Below are 23,281 nucleotides of genomic sequence, written 5' to 3' on the forward strand. Positions count from 1 at the left end.
CAATAAGAAAAGACAAGCCTTCTCTAGCCTCTGTTCCCACCTGTCACTCTATCACATAACTCTGTTTTATTTCCATCATTCTACCTGGAAGCTTTGAAAAATATTTTGCTTGACTTTTGTTTAATTTCAGTTCTTCTCCTTCGTCCCTGAATTTGAATGTATAACTTCGAGAGGGCAAAGACCCTGTCTGTCTCTCTCACTACTGTTATCTCTAGCACCTAAACAGTGCTGGCATGTAGTAAGTTATCCATTTATGTTAGTTGAATAAAAAGTAAATAAAAACATCTGTTCTTGGTGAAAATAGTGTAGTTCTCATGCTACAAATTAATGTGGTAGATCTTTAAATCCCACCTGTTTACCTCTGTGACACCAACCTAGCTAAATTTTTTCCTGTCTTATCCACAAAGTTACAAACCAATAGAGTAAGGTGAAACTATGGAGACAGTAAAAAGACCAGTAGTTGCAAGGGGCTGGGAGAGGTGGGAGAGAGAGAGAGAGAGAGAGAGAGAGAGAGAGAGAGAGAGATGAGTAAGTGGCACACGGGGGAGTTTTAGGGCAGAAAAACTATTCTCTGTGATATTGTAGAAGTGGATACATGTCACTATGAGTCTGTAAACACCCATAGGGTATGCAGCACAGAGAGAACCTGGATGTAAGCTGTGGATTTTACCCAATAATAACGTATCAGTACCTGCTCACGAATTGTAATATATGCGCCACACTAATGCAAGGTGATACCAGTAGGGAAAACTGGGGGTAGGGTGGGGTGAGAGGGTATATGGAAACTCTTCCTTCCTTCTGCTCAGTTGTTATAAAAACATAAAACTTTTCATAAAAAGTCTTTAAAAACCTTACAGACATTAATAAGAACTTATTTGGATGACTAAGGCGGAAGACAAATCCAGGGTTTATTGCCTGGTGGTGATGGTGGTAGGGGGCAGATATTCTAAAATGAACAGCTTGTGTGTTCAACCTACACTCAAGTTGCCTAGTTTATATTTCTCAAATATGGTAATGAACTATGTATATGCTATCCAAGAGAAAAAAGTTGTAACCACTAAAAAAATACAGAAAAGAACCTGAAATCATTCTGAACAGATACAAATGTTTGTCTTATTTCAGTATCAAAAGAAACGAATCAGGAAACCAGGTAACCTACATTTATTGAAAGCCAAACTAATTGTATCAATTTATACTATTGATCAAAAGGAAATAAATGAAACTGTTCTAGAAAACATTGACCCTGAGTTCATCTACACAGAATTCTTTTCTAAATTAGGTTTTCCCGAATGACCTCTGTTGACCCTAGCCCTTACCAAACTTCTGGCTAATTTAAGATTTGAAAATATTTCCTCTTAAGGGTTTTAAAAGTCATTTAGTGTTAAAAGTCATTTTAACATTAGTATGGCAATTATAATTCTACTAGAGGCCTGATGCATGAAATCCGTGCAAGAGTAGGCCTTCCTTCCCCCGGCTGCCGGCACCGGCTCCCCTCTGTCACCCGGGACCTGGACTTCCCTGTGACACCCGGGACTTGGGCTTCCCTCACAGCCCCAGCTTTGTCTGAAGGTCATTTGGAAGGACGTCCAGAAGGATGTCTGGTCTAATTAGCATATTATGCTTTTATTATTTTAGACTAGTGGCCCGGTGCACGAAATTCATGCACATTAAAAGGGAATTAATTAGAGGAACTATTTTAATATTGCTATTTGCCCTTTCTCTATAATAGAAGTGTCAGAGATGAAAGAAAATTAATAAAATGTATATGAAACTAACTCAGCCTCACATCCCCTGCCAGTGCCGGCCGTCAAGTCCCTGTCCACCTGTGTGCGCTTTGCCATGCATGCATCTCCGCCCACTCCCGCCTGCCCTGCATGCAGCCCCCTGCTGATCGGTCATTACGGCATGAGGGTGTCACGACCATTTGCATATTAAACTTTCATTATATAGGATTGTACCATCTGTGTTTAAATCAAAGAACCAAAAACTAAATATATCCATAATAGAATAGGCTTATTTGTATGGCATAATTTCAGAAGACACCTCCAAACCTCCATCCCATATCTTATTTAAAACACATGGCTGCTATCTGCTCCATGGTACTTAAAATTTCAAAATTACAATTAATTCCTTTGAGTTAAAGATATTTTCTCTCTTTTATATGTATTTTAAAAAATATTTTTATTGATTCCAGAGAGGAAGGGAGAGGGGGAGAGAGAAACATCAATGATGAGAGAGAATCATTAATCGGCTGCCTCCTGCATGCCCCCCACTGGGGATCGAGCCCACAACCCAGGCATGTGCCCTGACTAGTCAGCCACTAAACCACATCAGCAGAGCAAGATTTTTTATCTCTTTTAAAATGCAAAAAAAGTCTCCATGATTAATAGCACATTAGGTTATCGGAAATTTGTACCTTTGATTCTGTCCTATAAGCAAGTTTTTACCTGGGAAAAGTAAGAGATCCCAATGACAAAGGGTTCTCCAAGTCTGGGTAAGGTGAGCCAGCGATTGCTCAAGTAATTACGATTTTTCTTGGGAGCAGTCCTGTCTACAATCTCCCTTAACACACTGAATGGGTTTGTAACTATGTAAATGCCCAGCTGGTATTAGTGCAACTGAAGCAGAGATGACTTTCCTGATATCGAACACGTGTCACAGCCAGAGTTGGGATGTGACAACTTCTTAAAAGCATGAAAGCAAACTGGGAATGTTATTGATCAATAACCCAGGCAAGTAGAATAGGCCCCTAAAGTGAGCAGTGAAACTGCTGCCCCCTTTCGGGCTTGGAACTCACAGAGGAGAGCTCTGGGCGCTATAGACTGCTTGCCACAGTGCTGTCTTGGTGACTCTGGTCCTCAGGAAACTTGTTAGTAACTGTCCCAAAAACTTAATGTAAACTCAGAGCACCATTTCTGTGACTTGCCCTTTACTGCTCTGTAATTTTTTTGGCCCAGGTCTCTGAAACAGTAAACGTCACTTCCCCACTCTGGACTTTCTCTAAGAAATATCCCACTGAAGTATGTATAGTAAAGGTGGTGGGAGGTACCCCATGCCCTGTGTTCCAGTAGCTTACATTCAGGACAGATGGCCTGGTGAGTCCAGCCCAGACATAGGAGTCTGGGATTGGTGATCTGCTCATGTTCCTCACCATTTAATACACGGTCATAATGGTGGGTGACTACACTGGACAATACTTAGCAATTTTTAGCAGGATAATGTCATAATTTGTTTGAATAGGTTTGACTTTTTTCTTTCTACAATGGTGTTTTTATGCATGTAGACTGAATGTTATTTTAGAAGCTCACCTCTAGTCCCAGCCCTAACATTTTACTCTAGTCACATTTCTACATTTGATGATAGAACATCACTGGGGTGTCTAAAAAACAAACATATACCCTTTCTCTTTAGATAGCTGAATTTACTTTTCTAATGTTCTCACCTGTCTAATTTTTCATGCATAGTCAAAAATTATTTGCCTAACATATTTGGTCCTTTAAAATGTTTTTAATTAATGTGAGAACTTTTGGACAGTTAGTGTTTGAATATAGCATTCAGAGGAGGAATGGTCACAGGGGACTGCAACTGGAAAAAATAAGCCCAAAGCATTTTCTGAAGGTGACTTCTGTGTTGACTTATTTATCATTAACATAAAAGTTAAAACTTTACTATGGTAAGAGCAACAGATTTTCTGAAGTTAAAGAAGAAATCAAAACATTCTAGAGAACGTGAGTCAAGGGTTACTTAATCTTTTACCAAGTCAGTTGGGGTGGGATGTGGAGAGCAGTTGTGTTAGCACGACCAGGAATCTAGCAAAAAGAGCTAATTGCTATCTTTAATCACTCTTGCAATGGAATCAATATACTGGCAGGTATCCCAATTCATCCAACTATAATGAGTTGGGTTAAATACATTCTCTTCTGTCAGTATTATACTGAAATATATTGAGTCTCAAGAAGGGAAAAAGTTGTTGGTATGTAGCTTTGCTTATTGAAATTAATTTAAATTGTAATTAGATAAGGAAAGATACTCTTCTTCCATCCCCTTCTTTCATTATGAAATCTGTGTGGAAATTTTGTTAATTGGCATTTCAAAAACGATATTGGCTTGTGTAGTAATGGAACCCGGAGAAAGAACAGCCTGCAGGCATGTGCCCATCCAGAGCACATTATTGAAAGATAAGATGTTGAACACTTAGTGCATTGAAACTTCCTTTACTTATGGGCGTGGCAATGACTTCTGACACATTTTCTGTATAACGCGGGGGTATTGTCAGCACCTCAAAGGTTGACAACATCTCCACTTGGTACCAAGTTCCCAAAGACACTAGGTATCAGAGACATGTTAATAAATATTTCGGGCCAGCTTATTGTGGGATATTGTGCCTGTATCCTCAAAGTTCACTTTACTTTCCTGGATATTCACGATCTTGCAACACTTTTAGTTAAAGGCAGTGTGGGGCAGTCCTGCAAATCTGGAGAAGGTTCATGAAGGTTAGTCACCTGGTACTTTTATGAATTAGCTAAATTTTAATCATAGCTGGATAAAATCAAACATTTCTAATGATTAATCAGTAGATAGCTGACAACTGTTGGAAATAGAACAACTGGAGAAAAAAGCAAAATGATCCCTGTTTTCAGAAAGCAGCTCCCGGGAGCTCCTGTTGCTATCATGATGTGGAGGCAGGTGTCCTTTGGCCTGCTCCGTGTGAGTCCGCTTGTCCTGTGCTGTCATAGGCCAGGCTTGGAAATGCGACTCAGAGCTGGTCCTGGGCCAGAGAATACCCATCACATACACCACGGCAGGGGGTGTCCAGTCTGCTTGCACATGTTCTGACCTGTGTGTGTTCTTGTTTCACTGAAAATTAACACCCTTGATAGAATTGACTTTGCTTAAAAACAAAATCTGTTAACATAAAAACAAAATCTATTAACATCGCTTTTATTGGACTTTCAAAAGAAATTAAAAATGAAAGTGTCTTCAGTCTGTTAGTAAAGATAGTGCAACAGCAGTCAGATTCAAAAATGTGCCAGGTTTAATAAAATCCAAGTCTTATTTTAAGCAATCTCAACAGCTGAGCCACTACAGAACCAAAAACTAACACCCCGTGTTTTGGTTAGAAGGAAGGTAAGGGATTAATTATTTCACTGTTTTTAAGGGGAGGGAACAAACTAGGTCCAGAGTAGATTGGATTTCTTTATTGACTCACACATTCTTCTGTGATTGATTTTCCAAATTTGATAACCCCTTTCTGAAAGAGCAGTAGACATAAGTAAGTGCAGTTCTTTCTAGGTTTCATAGGAAGAATAATTATGTTGGTTGATGCACGTTGCAAATTAGACTTGAAGGGAGAAGCAGTCATGGCAAAAATTATTTTCCTGATGCTTTACTTGATGAATTCTACTTTATTAAGTGTTAGTCACCCACTTGCACTTGTAATAGGAATTCTGAACTGCAATATAATATTCATATTACAGAACAACTTATCAGCTTCAGTCTGCTCCTCAAGAATACCTGGCTTCTAGACTCAACTCTTTCACTAACTAGCTGTGTGGATTAGATAAGTCTGTTTGAGGCCCTGTGTTTTCATCTATAAAATAGGATTGCCCGTGACAGTCCTTAAAGTGATTTCTAACTATACAGTTCTGTGGTTCTAGGAATTCAGATATAATCTGTGAAAGGTTTATGAGTCACGCTGTGATGGAAGTTCATCTTTTCAATAACAGTAAGTAGTTACATGGACTCTGCAGTGATCCTAGGCAATTAGTTAAATTCCCTACGGAGAAGAGCAGGAAGGACAGCCTTTTCACACAGATTGGATAGTTCAAGCTGTCTCTGAGGAAAAGCATTACTGTTTTCATTGTAAGTAAATGATTTAAATCTTAACTGATAACCTCATATACCCTCATGGAGGACATCTAATGCATAAAGTAATGCCATCCTTTACCTGGATAAATCCTTTTAGATACAAAGCTATGGCAAGGAAATAAGATCCATTGGGAGATACGCTGTCACTGAAGCAAAGAAAAGCTCTTTGTGTTACAACAGGCAAAGGCAGCTGAGAGCTGGCTGAGACATCAGATATGCACACAGGCAACTGCCAGGTTCTATCCATTGAGCTGACCCAGCGTTGGCTGCCTGGTGTCCTGCCTACCAGCCAGGGGGTTGCCCGGGGACATGCTTCTCACCTTCTCTCCTTGGCTTTTGCACCTGGTATGTCATTTCTGTCAGGATCTGTAGACCTAGGAAGGAGATGAAACTCACATAAACCATTTTCCTTCCTGACAACTGAGATAAATTACTTAGCTGTGGAAAGGTTGAAATTGTTCATTTAAATGTGGCTTGGAAGTATTGGTACATTTCAGCCATCCATCTTACTTGTTTTCTCTACAACCACTAAAGTTGACAGTTGACTGTGGAAAATAGAATAAAATTATTTTTCTCAGCACAATGGAAAGTGTTATCATGGAGAAGATCAAATGCTCTTGTGAGAAAAGTGCACATGAGCAAAAATGTTAAATGCTGACAGTATCAGTGGTGAGGTATTTTAGAATGAAAGGTGTGACTTTTGCTGGCGGATTTCAGGTTTTCCTTAGAGAATGTCACAGAGATGCTCTTTTGTGTTGACGGTAAATCCCACTGACTGTGTCTTTATGAAATGATCTGTTAGACATGGGGAAAAAAAACAAACTTCTTACAATGTGGGGTTAACAAGTACTTACTTGGGGATTTTGAAGAGAACTGGAATCATAGAATTTGTTGTATGTTTTGGTCCTGACTTCATTTTACCTCAAATAAGTAGTAAAGTTTTTTGATATTGAGTGTTATATTTTCTATAGGGATGACTCTGTTGAAAGCTTTATACTTATTTTTCAGTACTTAACCTGAATGGAAATGGAGAGCATGTAAGGTTATAGAAAAATGGAGGAGCCTGGAAAAAAAGACTAGACACAAAAAAAGAGATTAGAGCTCAAAAAATATAATTATGGATTTGAGAAGTGATAAATAAAATATTTCATTGTGCATGCATGTGTGGGTAATAGATGTGTAGAAGAAATAAGTATTACAAAGTAAAATAGAAAAAAGGTAATTATATAAACGCATAGGTGAATCTGGGTATATAAAGATGAATAAGATAAGTTCCCTGCTCTACTGGAATTACAGTTTACTGGAGAAGTGGAGGGTGGGAGGTAATATAGGTAAACAATTAATTGTAATTTAAGATAGAAAAATATTGTGAGCAGACTAAAGAAAATAGAATGTACTGGGAATTTGGAGGTAAAAGAGGGAGGGAAGGGAGAATCAGGACAGCAATGGGAGAGGGGCATTGAAGTGAGCTTTGAGGCCCACTAGGATTTGACCAGGAGAGAAGGGAATAGGCCAGGGGAGAGGCAGAGTCTGTAGGTAAAAAAGGAGTCGTTAGGAATGGGTTCCTGAGGGAAGCCGGGCAGAGGTGGGGCTGAAAGAAGAGGACACTTGTTCTTAGGTTGTTACAAAGAGTTTTGGGATGCAGGAAGTGTATTCTTTTTATTCTCAACACTGAGAAGACACTTAGTAAAATCCTGCAAAGAAAACTGGTCAACAAATCGATAGTGTTTTGTTTTGTTTTAAATCAGAGAATGCTATTGCATATTCTGTACTTAGAGCAAAATCAAGAGAAATGAATATTTCTTTTGCATTTGAAAATTTGTGATCATAAACCACTTGATATTTGGAAGCGATTCTACAGCATTTGACATAAAAAAATGTTTTACTCAAGACTTTTCATCTCCACTTTGAATCCTACCTTGAACTAACTCCCTTCAGAATATTGAGCCAGACAGATAAACATGGAATAGTCTGATGAAATGGGACAACATTTATTGAGAATAGAAGAGTGGCTGGAAATTCAGGAACTCTTAGTTTGCCTATTGGTTGACTTTCTTTAATCATTTCTTCAAAAGGGCCCCAGTCCCTTGTCTTTCTGGTCAAATTTTTACCTACTATCATCTTTCCCCATCTTCACATACAGATTTTTCTTTTCTTTATCTCTCCAACAGTCATCTTATTTCCCCTACTCCACTCAGTATATTATTTACCTCTTAGACATATTTGCTTTCTACCCAAATATGGAGGGCAGGGACAACCATTTCAGTGTTGGTACCTCAAGCTCTGTTGAGCTGCTGGCTCCGGGACCTGACCCACTTCTCATTATTGCCAATGGAGCCGGAGCCCTTCTCGAGGGACAGCCAGACCTCGGCCAACTCCAAGCTGACAACTTCATTTATAGTGATGAGTCCTTGAGCTCATCACTAAGTGATTCCCTGTTCTGATTCCCATTGCTGTTGTTTCAATGACACTTGCCTTGATGTCGTAACCTTTGGGATGAGGGAGTGGAATAAGAGGTGTTCATGGATGCCATCTGAGGCTTAAAGAATGTGCATGAATTCAGCAGTTACTTGTTTGACATCCATTGTGGGAGAGGCAGGTTGCATAACTAGAGCAATCACGGTAGGTGACTCTAGCTGTGGTGTTAAGTGGGTGGGAGTTGGAGCAGAGGTCATCCTTCCCTCTCCCATTTCTCGGGGTTAAGGCCAGGGTGCCCCATTGCTGGCCATATCATGTAGGTCTCTGTGCGCACTCTTTCCAATGAGCCAGTGTAAGGATCTCTGACAACCACCTTTCTGATGTTTGTTTTGTGACAGATGATTCAGGAGAGCCGGTTTCTCATAGAAATGGCTGACACAGTCCAGGAAAAGATTGTGCAGTGCCAGAAAGCAGGTAATCTCCGCCCACTCTCACCCTCCTGCCTCTATTCTGTTTAGAAATCATCATGATCATCTTGGCAGATTTTTTTTTTAAGTTTGTGTTTCTACTTCTAAAAGTCAAATATTTTCTGACTTTAATTCTTTCTATCTTAAATTACAATTAATTGTTTACCTATATTATCTCTCACCCCTCACTCTCCAGTTTATCCTCTGAGTTACACTTAAGTCTTCGTTTAGTACAGTGTATATAAGGGGGGTGATGTCTGAAGATTTCTGGAGAGGAGGGGGTTTCTGAATCTGCTTTTGAGGGTTTGGAGCCTATCAAAACCTTTTTCTACTGATAGGAAGCTATGGGTCCACACTGCCTCGTAAGAACCACTTCATTTTACAATTGGAAACATGATCCTTTTAATCTTCCGGGCTTTTACCTAATTTACTTGTCCTCATTCTAGAATGTTCTTTCTTTAAGGACGGGATGGGCCCCATATCTGTGAGGGCCTGCCTCTATTGGTGTGCCTCTTTACCCAAAGCCTGTACTTGCATTTTTCTTGGATCATGTCCCCTTGGTCCACACATACAATAATGATTATGATGAGGATGATGGCAATAATGACAATTGCTTGATATATATGCATATGATATACTAATCACTACAACAACTCTGCAAGGTAATCATCATTATATCCAAACTACACATAAGGCATCTGAGATTCTGAGAGGTTGAGTGAATTACCCAAGATGTTGAGTGAATTACCCAAGATTCCATATTAAAATGTGGTAGAGCTGAGCTTTGCACCCATATGCATATGAGCATAGCCCATGGACACAGACAACAGTGCGAGTGAAGGCCTGGGGTGGGGTGGGAGCCAGGTGGCAGGGAGCAAAGGGGAGTAAGTGGGGTACATCTGTAATACTCTCAGCAATAAAAATAAATTTAAAAAAATTAAAAATAAAAATGGTGCTCTACACTGACTGACCAGCAGGCTTATATGTTTCAGTTGACTGGAAGCACAAAAATAATATTACCAAATACTTGTTATATAATACTCCTAGTGCCAGGCACTACTTTGAGAGCTTTATATGTGGTGACTCATTTAATCTTCACCACAATCACTTGAGGTAAGCCTTCATGTTATCACCATTTTACCGATAAGGAAATTGACTCATGGAGTTTCAGAGACTCACTCGTGCTCACATACCTGGTAAGTGGTGGAGCTGATGTTAGCCCCGGCTTCACAGTCATGCTCTTACCACCTGCTGTTTGAGATGTTAGCACCAGGAAAGTTACTGTGGTGTTAGCTGCATTAGTCAAGGCAGAGCAGCTGGAGCAAGTAGGGTGGTGGGTCACCCCTCCCTCGAGTGGGCTGCTTCCAGCCCACGTAGATAGATGTTCCCGGTCGCAGGTCTCTGCAAGCTTCACTCTGGGAAGTTAGGTACCGCAGTGGCCCTGCCTGGAGGTCATCCTTCAACAAAAGACCTTATTAGTACGCTCAAACATGTCAGAATGTCTAATCTGGAGAAGAGAAGACTCGAGTGGACTTTAATATCTTCCTTAAGATATTTAATGGGCTTCTCTGAGGCAATGAGAGCAGACCTTGTTGGTCTAGGTCTAGGTAGCACCAAGGAATGAATCGAAATTCCAAGGAAGAGAGACTTTGCCTGGGTATCGGTCATAGCTATTCAAAGGTGGAATGAGCTGCCCAGAGAAAGGATGATCCCCATCCTTGAAGCTCCGAGGCTGAAGGAACAGTTGATCGCGGTGCTGTTTTTCATAGTATTCAGCATGGGAGAATGGTTGAGCTAAAAGTCACTTTCTGGTCATTCCCAAATCTGAAACATTTGGGTGTTTCCAGGAATGTTACCTTTAAAAAATCTTTTTACTTTTCACTCAACATTTATTAATTACCATTGTTACAGATGTGGGCTCCAGGGCCTACTGTCAAGCCACAGGGTCCATAGGAAAAGAGAGGTATTTGCACCCATCACATATGGTTGCCATTCACACATTACACCATTTCATATGAAAGCCAGGCAGAGGACAAATAAGATGGATGTACCCTGTTGGAAGAACTTGCTTCTCACCTTCTCAGGTCTATGGCTCCTGGCTCTTTAGAAAGTAATTTAGTCTAATACATTGATTATTGTTGGTTTCCCCCTAAGAATAGCCATTTGATGGGGATGAACAGATTGGGAAGGAGTGTTTAATTTAGGGATTTAGAGATTATAAGAGAAGGACAGGAATGGGAAATTATATTTTTACTGATAATATTTTCATAAAATGCCTCTTTTTCTTCAATATATACTAAGAATTCTTACATGTTCTCTTTTCAAAGGGATGGAGTTCCATGAGGAACTTCATAATCTGGGGGCCAAAGAAGGCTTGAAAGGAAGAAAACTCAACAAGGCCACTGAGAGCTTCGCTTGGAACATTACGGTATTGAAGGTAAGCGAATGCCCAGGTGCCCCTTTTCTTGGTTTCTCTCCCCATCTCTCCAGCGGGTAGAGAAACACCGGTGGTTAAATACGGTGATTTGCATTTTTAGTAACATGTGGCCTAATCACCAGGTCATGCTCTAAGTGTTGGGGAGATGCCTGCTGGGATTGACATGCCTCTGCCCTGATAGGGCAGCGAGGACAGCACAACCTAATTCTATTGCCTGGTGTGTGTGTGTGTGTGTGTGTGTGTGTGTTTACTCACATACCACTTCTGTTCAAGTCAGTACGTTTGTTCTTGTTTCTTGTTTGTGAAAAGAATAAGTCCAGTGGTCGCTTCGGCAGCACATTACTAAACTTGGAACGGCACAGAGAAGATTAGCATGGCCCTCGCGCAAGGATGGCACACAAATTCGTGAAGCATTCCGTATTTTTTATCAAAAAAAGAAAAGAAAGAAAAGGCCAAATGTTGCAGGAGAAGGACCCAATTCAAGTGACTGGAAGAGCCTTAGCTTTAGAATAGCTGGAGCCACTTAGGGTCATGTTTATTTTAAGAACAGACTTTGTAAATACATTTATTTTTGCAAATAGCTTTGGAAGTCATTTTCCTGAGATTATCATCTGCTCTACTGAAAATTACTTTCAGGGTTTTAAGTAAAGATGATACAGGAATAATTTGTTTTTGACATTGTGATAGGAGAAAAACAGCCACAATCAAAATTAATCATTGCTGACATTTACACATACAGTGTCAGGTGCTGTTTTATAAGATTCATATGAATTAGCATTTTAATACAACAACCCGATACTGTCATTATTCCCATTTCACAGGTAAGAAAACTGAGGCATTGAAAACTTGCCCAAGATCACTCAGCTGGTACATGGTGGAGCTGGAGTCTGAGCCCAGGTGGTCTGCTCCAGAGCCTGTGTCTCTAACCTGCTGTGCAGGGAGATGCACACATTTATATGAAAGTGCTAGGGGATCTGTAAGATGTATCACAAATGTTTATTAAAAATTCATCTCACAGATAAGCCCTACTGTATAATGGGCTCTGTGCTAGGCATAGAAGATCCATGGAGAACAAAAGGGATACAGACCCTGACCTCATGGATTGACACTCTGGGGGCAAGGGGTGGGGGTGGGGGGAATAGGTGTCATTTGCCTAACAGGCAGGGAGGAGCTATGGCATTAATATAAAGAGCAGCTCATGACAGCACTGGAGTGCAACATGGCAGTGTGAACCTGATGCAAACGCTCTCTGTTCCGCAGATATTTATTTATGTGGCTTATTAATCTGCTGGTCACTGAGATATATGGAAATAATATTGAAGAAAGTTTATAATTTAATGCATTTCAGTGTGTGCCCTAAAAAACTGGGTCTCTTTTATAGATTTATGTCCAGTTGATATGTCTAATACTTTCCCACCTAACTTTTTGCTAAACCTTTGCTCCTTCTGCTTTATCTTGACAACACTTTGGTTTTCCTTGGAAAGAGCTGAGGCTGAAGCATCTGACTTGTCCTCTGGGCACTTGTGTTCTAAACCAGGCAGATTCTCTCATTCAGTCCCCAGATTTCAGGCGCTCACAACTCTGGGGACTCACCACAGCCGGGAAATTACCGGATGTCACTGTGGTGCTGTGCTTCCTAATAGAGCTTGGAAACACATTTGAGGTCTCTGCTCATTGTTGAAAGACACAAGAAGAAGGGAAAACAAGGTGATGGGCTAATGGGAAAAGCAAGAATAAGGAGAGGCATCGCTCTCTGAAAGACCGAATGACAGCGAGAACAGTTACCTTTAACTGAATGGCCAGAGATATTTTAAATCATTTCATGAGATACTGTGTATGTGGGGAGGGTGATTAAACCAGGCTCTCTGGCAGCCCATAGTGATCATGTGTGTCCCGTCCCCCCGGGGACTGCTCTGGGATTATAGAAGGAAGGGACATGGCCAGTGTCCTCCATGTGTCCATGGAAAACTCCAGTGGTGTTTCTGGTAGCTGCTGACTGTGTTGCAGTGGGAGCCGGAGAAAGGCTAGGTTTTGTCCTGAGCCAGCTCATTCAGCTATTTATGCTAATGTCTAGAAATAGGTCCCCATTTACAAGAATGCATTAGCAATAAACTATTCTTTATATTGGCATTACTATCAATTATTAAACTGGCGGTCAAGGGCACAGACTCTGGAGCCAGATGCTTCTGGCTGTGTGGCCTTGGGAACATTTTCTTTTGTCTCTGTGCTTCTCCTCAGTTGGGATAGGCTAGGTTGTGCTGTGTAACAGATCTGGGGATTGCAGTGCCTTAAAACAATGGCTTATTTCTAGCTCGCAATGTATGTCTGCCAGGGGTCACTTAGGAACACAAGCTAACGGGGGCTCTATCTCTGGAAACACTACAGTCCTAGAGGTAGGAAGCACAATTGGTTTGCAACCCTTCTGACAAGTAGTGTCACATGTCCCTTCCATGCACATTTGATTGGCCTTGGTTCTCCCTGTAAAATGGGTATAACAACAGTATCTTTACAGGTTTCCCTTAAAATTATTTAAGATGTTGTATGAAAATCATCTAGCTGCTCATTTTAAGCACCAAATGCTCCTTATTAATAATAAAAATAATACACACGTGTACAGCACTGTTTGTATGCCAGACATTGCTTTATGCTCCTTAAGTCACTCATTTATTGACTCACTTAGTCCTCACTCTAACCCTCTGAGGTGGATGCTGTTGGGGAACCTGCCGCGGGTGGATTCATGCACCAGTATCTGCTCCCCTTTCCTGAGGGCGTGCACATCTGCACCACTGCACTGACGTCAGGTGTGACCATTGGTTTTTCTGGACGAATAATTCAATCCATGTCAATGAGAGAGAACAGCAACATCGATCGGCTGCCTCTTGCATGCCCCCTGCTGGGGATCGAGCCCACAGCTGGGGCATATGCCCTGACCGGGAATCGAACCAGGGACCTGCTGGTACATAGGTTGCCATTGAACCACTGAGCCACACTGGCTGCCTACATTTATTTTTTAAATTCTCATTTGATTTTTAAATTTTTGCCTCCTGTAAGTTTTTAAAATAATACCTGAATTTTGGCAAGCAGTTATGGTATTGTCACGCTGGCAATGTTCGGTGACTAGAACTGGAAAGGGCAAAATAACAATGATGCCAAAATGGAGGGTGTGATTATGGTGGCAGCTGGTTTAGTCTCATTCAACCCAGCAAGCTCTAGCCTCATCTGTAACCTCAGCCGCTGCCTTTCAGTGCTTGTCATTTATCACCACGAAGCAGCAGGTGAGAGAGAATGGATGAGTCAGTTCTAGAAAAACAGCTTCAGTCTCACAGGTCAGTGCCATTATCTTCACACACAGAAGAAAATGCTGTCGGGCCTTGTGAAGTGAAGAGTGTCCATTTAGAAGGCTTAGCATCAACTGCTGGGGCTGTATAAGCTAAGCTGGGTATGGCTGTGTTGGGCGAGGGGTCTGAAGAGCTACTCCTAGACCTGGTTTTAGGACCTTGTTACTGTTTGGCTTATCAGTGCAGAATAAATCTTTTTCTCTCCCGTATCAAGAAGGAGATTTTATTTATTTTCTCTCCAACATGTATAAATAAGGAAGTCCAAACTGTAACAGGGGCTTCTTCTAATCCCTAATTTGGCAAACTGATTTTGTGTGTGTGTGAATTCATACTCACCCATTCAACAAACATCTAAGTTCCTGCCGGGTAGACTGTGTGCCTGGGGGTGTCCTGGCGAATAAAAACATGGTCCCCTGGGCTCATGGAGCTGGTGGTGCCGTGGGGGAGGCAGTCGTTGAAGGGCCACACGCTGCCTGTTCGGTTTGCCTGTGATGAGTGCCATGGGGGAGAGTTGCCTGGTGTTCCCGAGAAAGTTGGGGGGTCTGACCTAGTGGGAGATCAGGGAGGTCTTCGAGGAAGTGCCCGTAGAGCAGAGAGTAACATCTCTAGCCTTTCATGGACGCCAAGCCCTGCCTTGCATCTTGATACTTGAGAGTGGTTGCCAAAACGATCGGAAAATGACAGTGAGAAGAAAACACAACAAAGGTGCTGGACCTCCTTACCTCGGCCTGGGATGTTTAAAAGGCCGGCCTGGCTCATTGAATTACCATTCATTAGCATCACTGCTCATTCTTATTAGGAAATCTGGTCATGAGTCATATTGCTCATCACAAGTGAATGTCATCACCAACCTTCTGAAAAGTAACCAGTAGCAGTGTTCTGTTTTCCCATAAAATCCCTCATGCCTTCCCATAAAACCCATCGGACAGATTGTCGTTGCAGGGGAGGGCATTAGAAGGTTGGTTTTAGAGAGATTTCTGTGATTAAAGTTGAAAAGATTTAGAGAGAGACTTAAATGATATAGCATATTAGCTGTATTAGTGCTAGAAAAAACAGTAAATGCTTTTTTTTAAGTGTAATTAATTCATCTTTAATAATAAACAAGCCGCAAATCTAAAACCCATTATTTCAAAGGGCCCTGCTCCAACAATGCAGGGCGGCTGGGTGGAATGTTAATGCTTCTGGCAATAAGCAGGCCGGTCACACGCTGTCCCGGTTTCTGCCTTGGGTGCCTGCATCCCAGCTGTGCCTCCCAGGAGTTTCTAGAGAGCAAGCCAGGCTGTTGACACGATTACGGGCGCACAGACCACTCTACTTTATCTCCAGGACAACTAAATGTAGTGTCTCCGGGAGGTACACTTTTTTCCCAGATGAAAGCAGCATTTTATAATGATTCTGAATAATTCACATGTGGCAGAATCTTAATGAGTAGCTGTTACAGACCAGAGGCTTGGCTCCAACTTGTGATGTTCTAGAAGGTCTTCCTTTTCTTGCAGGAAAACTTTTCTCTAGAGAAAACATTTTCCTTATACACCCAGTCTTAGTCTAAGGTGAGTTTTTAGCGGAGGGGAGTTTCATGTCTTAATGGTGTTAACTGTTTTCTACAATGATAGGAGAGGAAAGAAGACATCAGTATAACAGAAGTGTTTCATTTTTAACTTCTTCTAGCCCTGCAGTTCTCAACCTGTGGGTTGTGACCCCTTTGGGGGTCGAACGACCCTTTCACAGGGGTTGCCTAAGACCATCGGAAAACACATATATGATTACATATTGTTTTTGTGATTAATCACTATGCTTTCATTATGTTCAATTTGTAACAATGAAAATACATCCTGCATATCAGATATTTACATTACGATTCATAACAATAGCAAAATTACAGTTATGAAGTAGCAACGAAAATAATTTTATGGTTGGGTCACAACATGAGGAACTGTATTAAAGGGTGGCGGCATTAGGAAGGTTGAGAACCACTGTAACTAGCTTCTCAGGGTTTTCAGACACAAGCTCCTCCACTTCCCTTGTCACTCTCGGGAAAAGAAGTGATACAGTGACCTAATTTCCTTATTCTTAACCAAATCAGAGTATGAGCTCACGTCTTTGAATGTATGTGTAAGTGGGGTGTGTACATTGTCAAGTAAGAGCAAGTCCAGATTCAGGCCAACAGATACTCTATTCGAAAGGATTATTGCAATATGGCAAAGGAGACCATTGCAATGAGAAGGGAGACTGCTCCTTCCATAAAATCTAAGCGTCTCATAGGTCAGGCAGAAAGGGTTTTTTTTGTGTTTTTTTTTTACTCAGAGGGTCAAATAATCTAAAAAGACGAGGGATGGGGAGTGGGTGGCTAGGTGGTATGAACCTGGGAGGCCATTAAGAAGGGCCTATATGGCCGAAACCGGTTTGGCTCAGTGGATGGAGCATCGGCTTGTGGACTGAGGGGTCCCAGGTTAGGTTCCGGTCAGGGGCATGTGCCTGGGTTGTGGGCACATCCCCAGTGGGAGGTGTGCAGGAGGCAGCTGATCGATGTTTCTCTCTCATCGATGTTTCTAACTCTCTATCTCCCTCCCTTCCTCTCTGTGAAAAATCAATAAAATATATTTAGAAGAAAAAAAAAAAAGAAGGGCCTATATGGCCCTGGCCACTGTGGCTCAGTTGGTTGAGCGTCATCCCATGCACCAAAAGGTCTCTGGTTCAGTTCCAGGTCAGGGCACATGCCCAGGTTGTGTGGTTTGGGCCCTTTTTTCTCTCTGACATAGATGTTTTTTCTCCCTCTCTCTCCCTCTCCCCTCCTCTCTCTCTCAAATCAATGAAAACATTTTTTTTAAAGAGAAGAGGCTGTATGCTGGGGGAGGGGTCAAGTTCAGGAGCTTAAAGGAAGGAAAGAAGCTTAACTAAAGTTTGGCCAAGGCAAGAAAGCAGGTATTTTACCCAGTTCACCTTCATCATTTCTGAAAGGTGTGTGTCTGGCCTTGACATTGGTGACAGGGGGCCTCCGTGAGTCTTATCTAAGTCATACGGGGAATGGAGAGCCTTTGCAGTAAGCCATCTTCTAGAGCACAAAGGAGTGGGGGTTTCTGAACCATCCCTGTTCCCAGGAGCACGGGGCTCAGGTAAAGTTTAACATTTGTCCACATACACACATACGTGTATAAATATGCACATAAAACGTTACATATGTGTGTGTATGTGTATATACACACATGTATATATCTATCTGTATATGTAAATATGTAAAGGATAATTTTGTTTAAGAATAATGAAATTAGGTGTTACTCTTTTAAAGCCATATTGAAAAGATCATAATGGTCAGCGAGAAACTTCCCCAGTCCAGAAGTGGTTACCTTCCAATTTAATTATACTTATTTGATTTCAGGTAGATCCAGTGTGCTCAACTGTACATCATGTATGAGATTACAGACTCAGACTGGTAGACTGGGAAGTGGGGGAGACCCCCAGCTCTGTCTCCCGCTTGTGAAACAATATTGTAGTATTAATCACTCCCCACATAGCAGTGATATTTTAAGCATTTGTAATAAGTGAAGACACCTATTCCCCAAAGCAGAATAATTAGGAACTTAATTTTCCTTTTAAGGAAAACCCATGGCTTTATGAAAAGGTTAGTGATGCATATTTTGAAAACTCCCCTTGGATTTTTTTAAAGTAAGTTTAGATTCATGAAAAATGGACACATAACTCTTCAGGAAATTATTGACGAAGGCAAGAAACATCCATTCTTATCACCATTCTTATCATTATACTCATCATATTAATTTTTTGAGTGAAGGTAACTTCTGGAAGGACAAGACTCCCTATCACAGAACTAGGACTTAGAAGAGGGTCTTCGGCTTTTGCACCCTCAGATGATGTTATGGGAAGGTTGTAAAATCAGTAGATAGGGGCTGCTTGCTTTCAGAGACAAAGAAACGTAGACGTTTCTTCTCTGAAGAACATCCTTCGCTTTGCAGCAAAGTACACTAAACCCTTCTGACTTGGCGTGTAAGTCTGCCAGGACAGCTATGTGCTCTGAAAACAGCCACGGTCTTCAAGTGTTTATTTAAAAGATACTGTTCTCAATGGACTGTTGAGTCATGGACTCAGGGATCGAAAGTTATTTAATTGCTTTACAATGTAGTCAGGATAAAAACATTGCCATCTAAATCTCTCTGAGGTATGCCTAATCAACTGGAATATTCTAGCTCTCCCAGTCATCTGCTTCTCAGCAGCTGACATTATGGGACAACTAGAATAATACTGGTTTGTTTTTCCTGTTGCCTGAGAAATAGTAATTCCTGGGGCCCAGAAGAAGTTCCTGATAAATTGCTAAAAAATCTAGTTTTACAACGTTGAGCTCTCTTTTCTTAAACATGTATTAAAATATGTATTTTTCACACACATTTACATAAACTATACTGGAAACCCTAAAAGTGCGGCCTGGGTTTCAGCAGTTACTTCTCATTGCCTTGGGTCAGAAACATGGGTTTGTCTCACGGTAAGTTTCTGTTTCTCCAGATTTAATTGAGCCTCACTTTTTTAAAAAAACAAGGATATATGAGGAAGGTTGAATGGTTTAGAGAGTTCCTTGTGTTCTCCAGTGTTCATTATTATTTTTTTTAAATATATATTTTTGTTGGTTTTAGAGAGGAAGGGAGAGGGAGAGAGAACCACTGATTGGCTGCTTCCTGCATGCCCTACAGTGGGGATGGAGCCCGCAACCTGGGCATGTGCCCTGACCTGGAATTGAACCGTGACCTCTTGGTTCATAGGTCAATGCTCAACCACTGAGCCACACTGGCTGGGCTCCGGTGGTTCATTATTGAATCAGCACTTTATTCCTGCAGTTGGCCTGCACGAGGACATTGTCCAGATCAGATATGAACACTCGAGAGGTTTTGACAGTTTTTTTGCAGGTGAAGTCCTCGCTGGTTGCACACCCCTTCCCGACTCTCGCCTTCGATGGCTCTTTACACTTACTACACAGCTCGTAGGAAACAGGCTCTGTTGTTTACTGGGGATTTGATGTCAACCAAGAAGCTTATACCTAAGGCTGCCAGAAATGAAGCTGGCATGTACATGCTTGTGTATGAAAAGTGTGCTTTAGTGGTAACTGTGTCCTAATGTTAAATCTGAATAATGAGACCAAAGATTCTTAACAATGTGCATTGTGTATCCTTGGAGTCAGCCCATGGAGCCTTCTCATGTAACCTGAAACCAGGGAGGGAAAATGCCAGCAACTTCCTTCCTGTTCTCTTTTCTCTCGAATACATTTTGCCTGCGAGAGGAAGCAGGTCATTGAAAGGAACAGTTATGTATGTACTGTGTGTGTGCTCATGGGTATACATGTGTGTTATAACATAGCCCTCTGGTTTTTATATTAAGCAATCTATTTGTTAACCCCAATCATTGTAAGCCCTGTCACGATACATGTAGATAAAATAATAACAATATTGGAGAAATACCTTCCTCTGCATTTTTGATTATCTAAAGCTGTTTATTCTCCATTGTTCTTGTGAAAAACACAAATATGTGTGTACCTATATAATTACAAGCACCCCCAGGGTGGAAATTCCATGTCTGAATTTTAGAAAGTACTTTCTTAGCTAGTGAGTTCTATCACTCAGACTGAATCATTTCAGTAATCCTTCGCTTCATAACCACCACCTACGATTATTGGGTTTATTTCAGTCAGTAGAATTTTGTTCCAGAACTTCCTCTCTGGTAAGACAGAGAGGGAGCAAAGAGTGACGTGATCGCCACTGTCCTTATTTTTTAAATAACTGCTCCTGGGAAGGTCATTTCCTCTGGCTCCGTTGTCAAGGATTCCCAGGAAGAGTTTCCACAGGAGACCTGAACTACAGCTGGCCTTGATAATTAATTACGTGAGACTGTGAATGTCATTAAAGTTAAACATCAGCACAACCAAAATTATCTAGGCCAGTACAGTCATTATTGTTATTGGGTTTTTTTCAATACAAGTTTTTTAAAATATATTTTTTAAAAACTGATTTTAGAGAGAGAGGGAGAGGAAGAGAGAGAAACATCAATGATAAGAGAGAATCATTGGTTGGCTGCCTCCTACATACCTCATACTGGGATTGAGCCCGCAACCCAGGCATATGCCCTGACCATGAATTAAACTATGACCTCCTTGTTCATGGGTCGATGCTCAACTACTGAGCTACACGGCTGGGCACAACACAAGTTTGTTTTTAAATAAATCTTTATTGTTGAAAGTATTACATATGTCCCCTTTTCCCCCTATTGCCCTCTCCCCCTTCTCCCCCAAGCCTTCACCACCTACTGTCTGTGTCCTTGGGTTATGCATATACCCATATGAGTTCATTGGTTGACCTCTTCCCCCTCCCCCCTCCCCTGCCTTCCCTCTGAGGTTTGACAGTCTGTTCAATGTTTCTATGTCTCTGGGTCTATTTTGTTCATCAGTTTATGTTGGTCATTAGATTCCACATATGAGTGAGATCATGTGACACTTATCTTTCTCTGACTGGCTTATTTCGCTTAGCATAATGCTCTCTAGGTCCATCGGTGCTGTACAACACAAGTTTTAACAATCCAACCCCTGCATTGGCCAGAGCGGCCACATGCTACCATGTAAGTTGTTCACCACATGGCTCTAGGGGGCGCCATTCCCTTTGAATCTAAGTGAACGGCACTTTCTAGATTTGTCATATACCTGACAAGTGCTAAGGACCCCTCAGGGGATGTCCGCTTGCCAGCTTATGGACATCCTAAGGCAGCAGGTGGACATCCCCCGAGGGGTCCAGGGTCCAGGGCTGCGAGAGGACGCAGGTCAGGCTGAGGGGACCCCTGCCCACCCCCCCGCCCCCGTGCACGAATGTCGTGCAGCGGGCCTCTAGTTTTCTATATACATTTTATATGCTTTTTGGTGGCCCTTTCTACAGTTTACAATTCTAGTGCCCACAGTCAAGTTTTTGTCATTGCAATAGAAGCATATGCTCAAGATGTGTTTGTTGCATTAAATTGTGTGAATTTAAACCTAGAAAAGAATATTGAAATTTGCCTAGTGCAGTAAGACCTCAGTCACTCTTGCTGTTGTTGTTTCTAAGAGGATTGAAAAGAGACCCTTTGTTTCTCTCTGGGTTTCTTGTCTTTCCCAGCGTGGAGGAGGTAGCATTAACCAGCCACGTGACTGGACTTTAGAATTTTTTATATGAACTTTATAAAACCTGGGTATCTTTCCCCTTTTAGCTTCTTCCTCCATTTGTGAGTCAGCACCATCTTCATCATTGTCTCTGTTTAAGAATTCATCATAAGAATTCGTCATATACCTTGTGCTATGAATAAATGAAAGTGCCTTGGAGTTTGCTCTCCTTCCTAGAATTCACTTGTGCCCCAAATAGGCAAACTTTCTCTCATTGGTCTTAGTTACACTTAAAAAAAGTCTTCTAATCTAGATTAATCTTACTTTTAACCAAAAACAAAGAATTATTTAAAAAACTTGTGTACACCAGAAAAAAATTGGGATATTTTGGGGGGAAATCAGGATATTCACTATAAAACTTGAATGAAGCATATGACTGATTGGAATTGAAGAATTTGATTCTCTTTCAAATATTTTTCTTAATATAGAGTGCAGTTTAGCAACAACAATAAATAATAGCTACAAAATGTTTATTCTCTGCTAGGCAGTGTTCCAAGTGCTTGATCCTTATTAAATCATTTAATTTTAATAACAACCATATAATGCAGGTAATATTACTATTTCTAATTTTCACATGAGAAAACTGAGGGGCAGAAAGGTTAGGTAAACAGCTCACCTTTAACAGAGTCAAGTAGCTGAGTGGCGGAGCCGGCACTGAAACCCAGGCAGCCTGAACCTGGAGTCCTTGTCCATTATTTGACCGGACTGCCCCTTCTGTCACACAGCAATTTCACATATAATGTGTGAAAAGCACATCGACTACAGTAAAGCCATACTTTATAATAATAATTAAAACCCTAAACTTACAAATATGTAAACACAAGCGGGTCTCCAGGTGATCAGAGAAGGGTTTCTTCCTCATAATACAATAGGCACACTGTGCCAGGATTTGAAACACAGGGGTTTCAGTGTGGTCGGATATAGATAAGTTCTCCTGAGACCCAGATTGGAACATTAAAAGAGGGGTGACTGTTATGGCCTGGATTGTATCCCCCCAAAGCCTATGTTGAAAGCCTAACCCCACTGTTTCAGAATGGCACAGTTTTAGAGACGGGGTCTCACAGAAGTAATGAAGATAAAATGAAGTCATTAGGGTCGGGTTAATCCCGTGGGACTGGTGTCCTTACAAGAAGCGATTAAACAAAGACGCACACAGAACGGCCATGTGAGCACACGGAGCTGATGCCATCTCCAAGCCAAGGAGAGAAGGCTCAGAGGAAATCAGCCTTGCCACACCTTGATCCTGGGCTCCGAGCCTGCAGAACCGTGAGAAGTACACTTCTGTTGTTTAATTTACCCAGCCTGGGGCACTCTGTTATGGCAGCCCTACAAGACTAATGTACGGACTGTCTTGGTCTGTTTGGGCTGCTCCAACAAGAATACCACAGACTGGATGGCTTAAGCAACAGATACTGATTCTCACAGTTCTGGAGACTGGACATCTGAGATTAGGGTACCAGCAGGTCACCTGGTGAGAATCCCCTTCCTGGTAGAGGGAGGGTAAGCTCAAGTATTTTTCTCTTACTATTATGAATAGTGAGTTTTGCATTCTTTCAGTGCTCATTTTTCTTTT

The 23,281-nt window shown here is 41.4% G+C and overlaps 1 protein-coding gene and 1 non-coding gene across 2 annotated transcripts in view; both read left to right on the plus strand.

The window, feature by feature from the left end:
- Positions 1–23,281, plus strand: part of PLCL1 (phospholipase C like 1 (inactive)) — a 49,886-nt gene that overhangs the window by 9,184 nt on the left and 17,421 nt on the right. The window contains exons 3-4 of the mRNA XM_023759895.1: positions 8,685–8,760; positions 11,081–11,190. Coding sequence (XP_023615663.1) covers positions 8,685–8,760; positions 11,081–11,190 — 186 coding nt within the window. The remainder of the gene's footprint in view (positions 1–8,684; positions 8,761–11,080; positions 11,191–23,281) is intronic.
- LOC111828112 lies at positions 11,512–11,615 on the plus strand. Its single transcript, XR_002831900.1, has one exon. It is a non-coding gene; the product is annotated as a U6 spliceosomal RNA (small nuclear RNA).

The sequence above is a fragment of the Myotis lucifugus genome, unplaced genomic scaffold, assembly GCF_000147115.1.
Source record: "Myotis lucifugus unplaced genomic scaffold, Myoluc2.0 scaffold_3, whole genome shotgun sequence".
NCBI classification, from domain to species: domain Eukaryota; kingdom Metazoa; phylum Chordata; class Mammalia; order Chiroptera; family Vespertilionidae; genus Myotis; species Myotis lucifugus.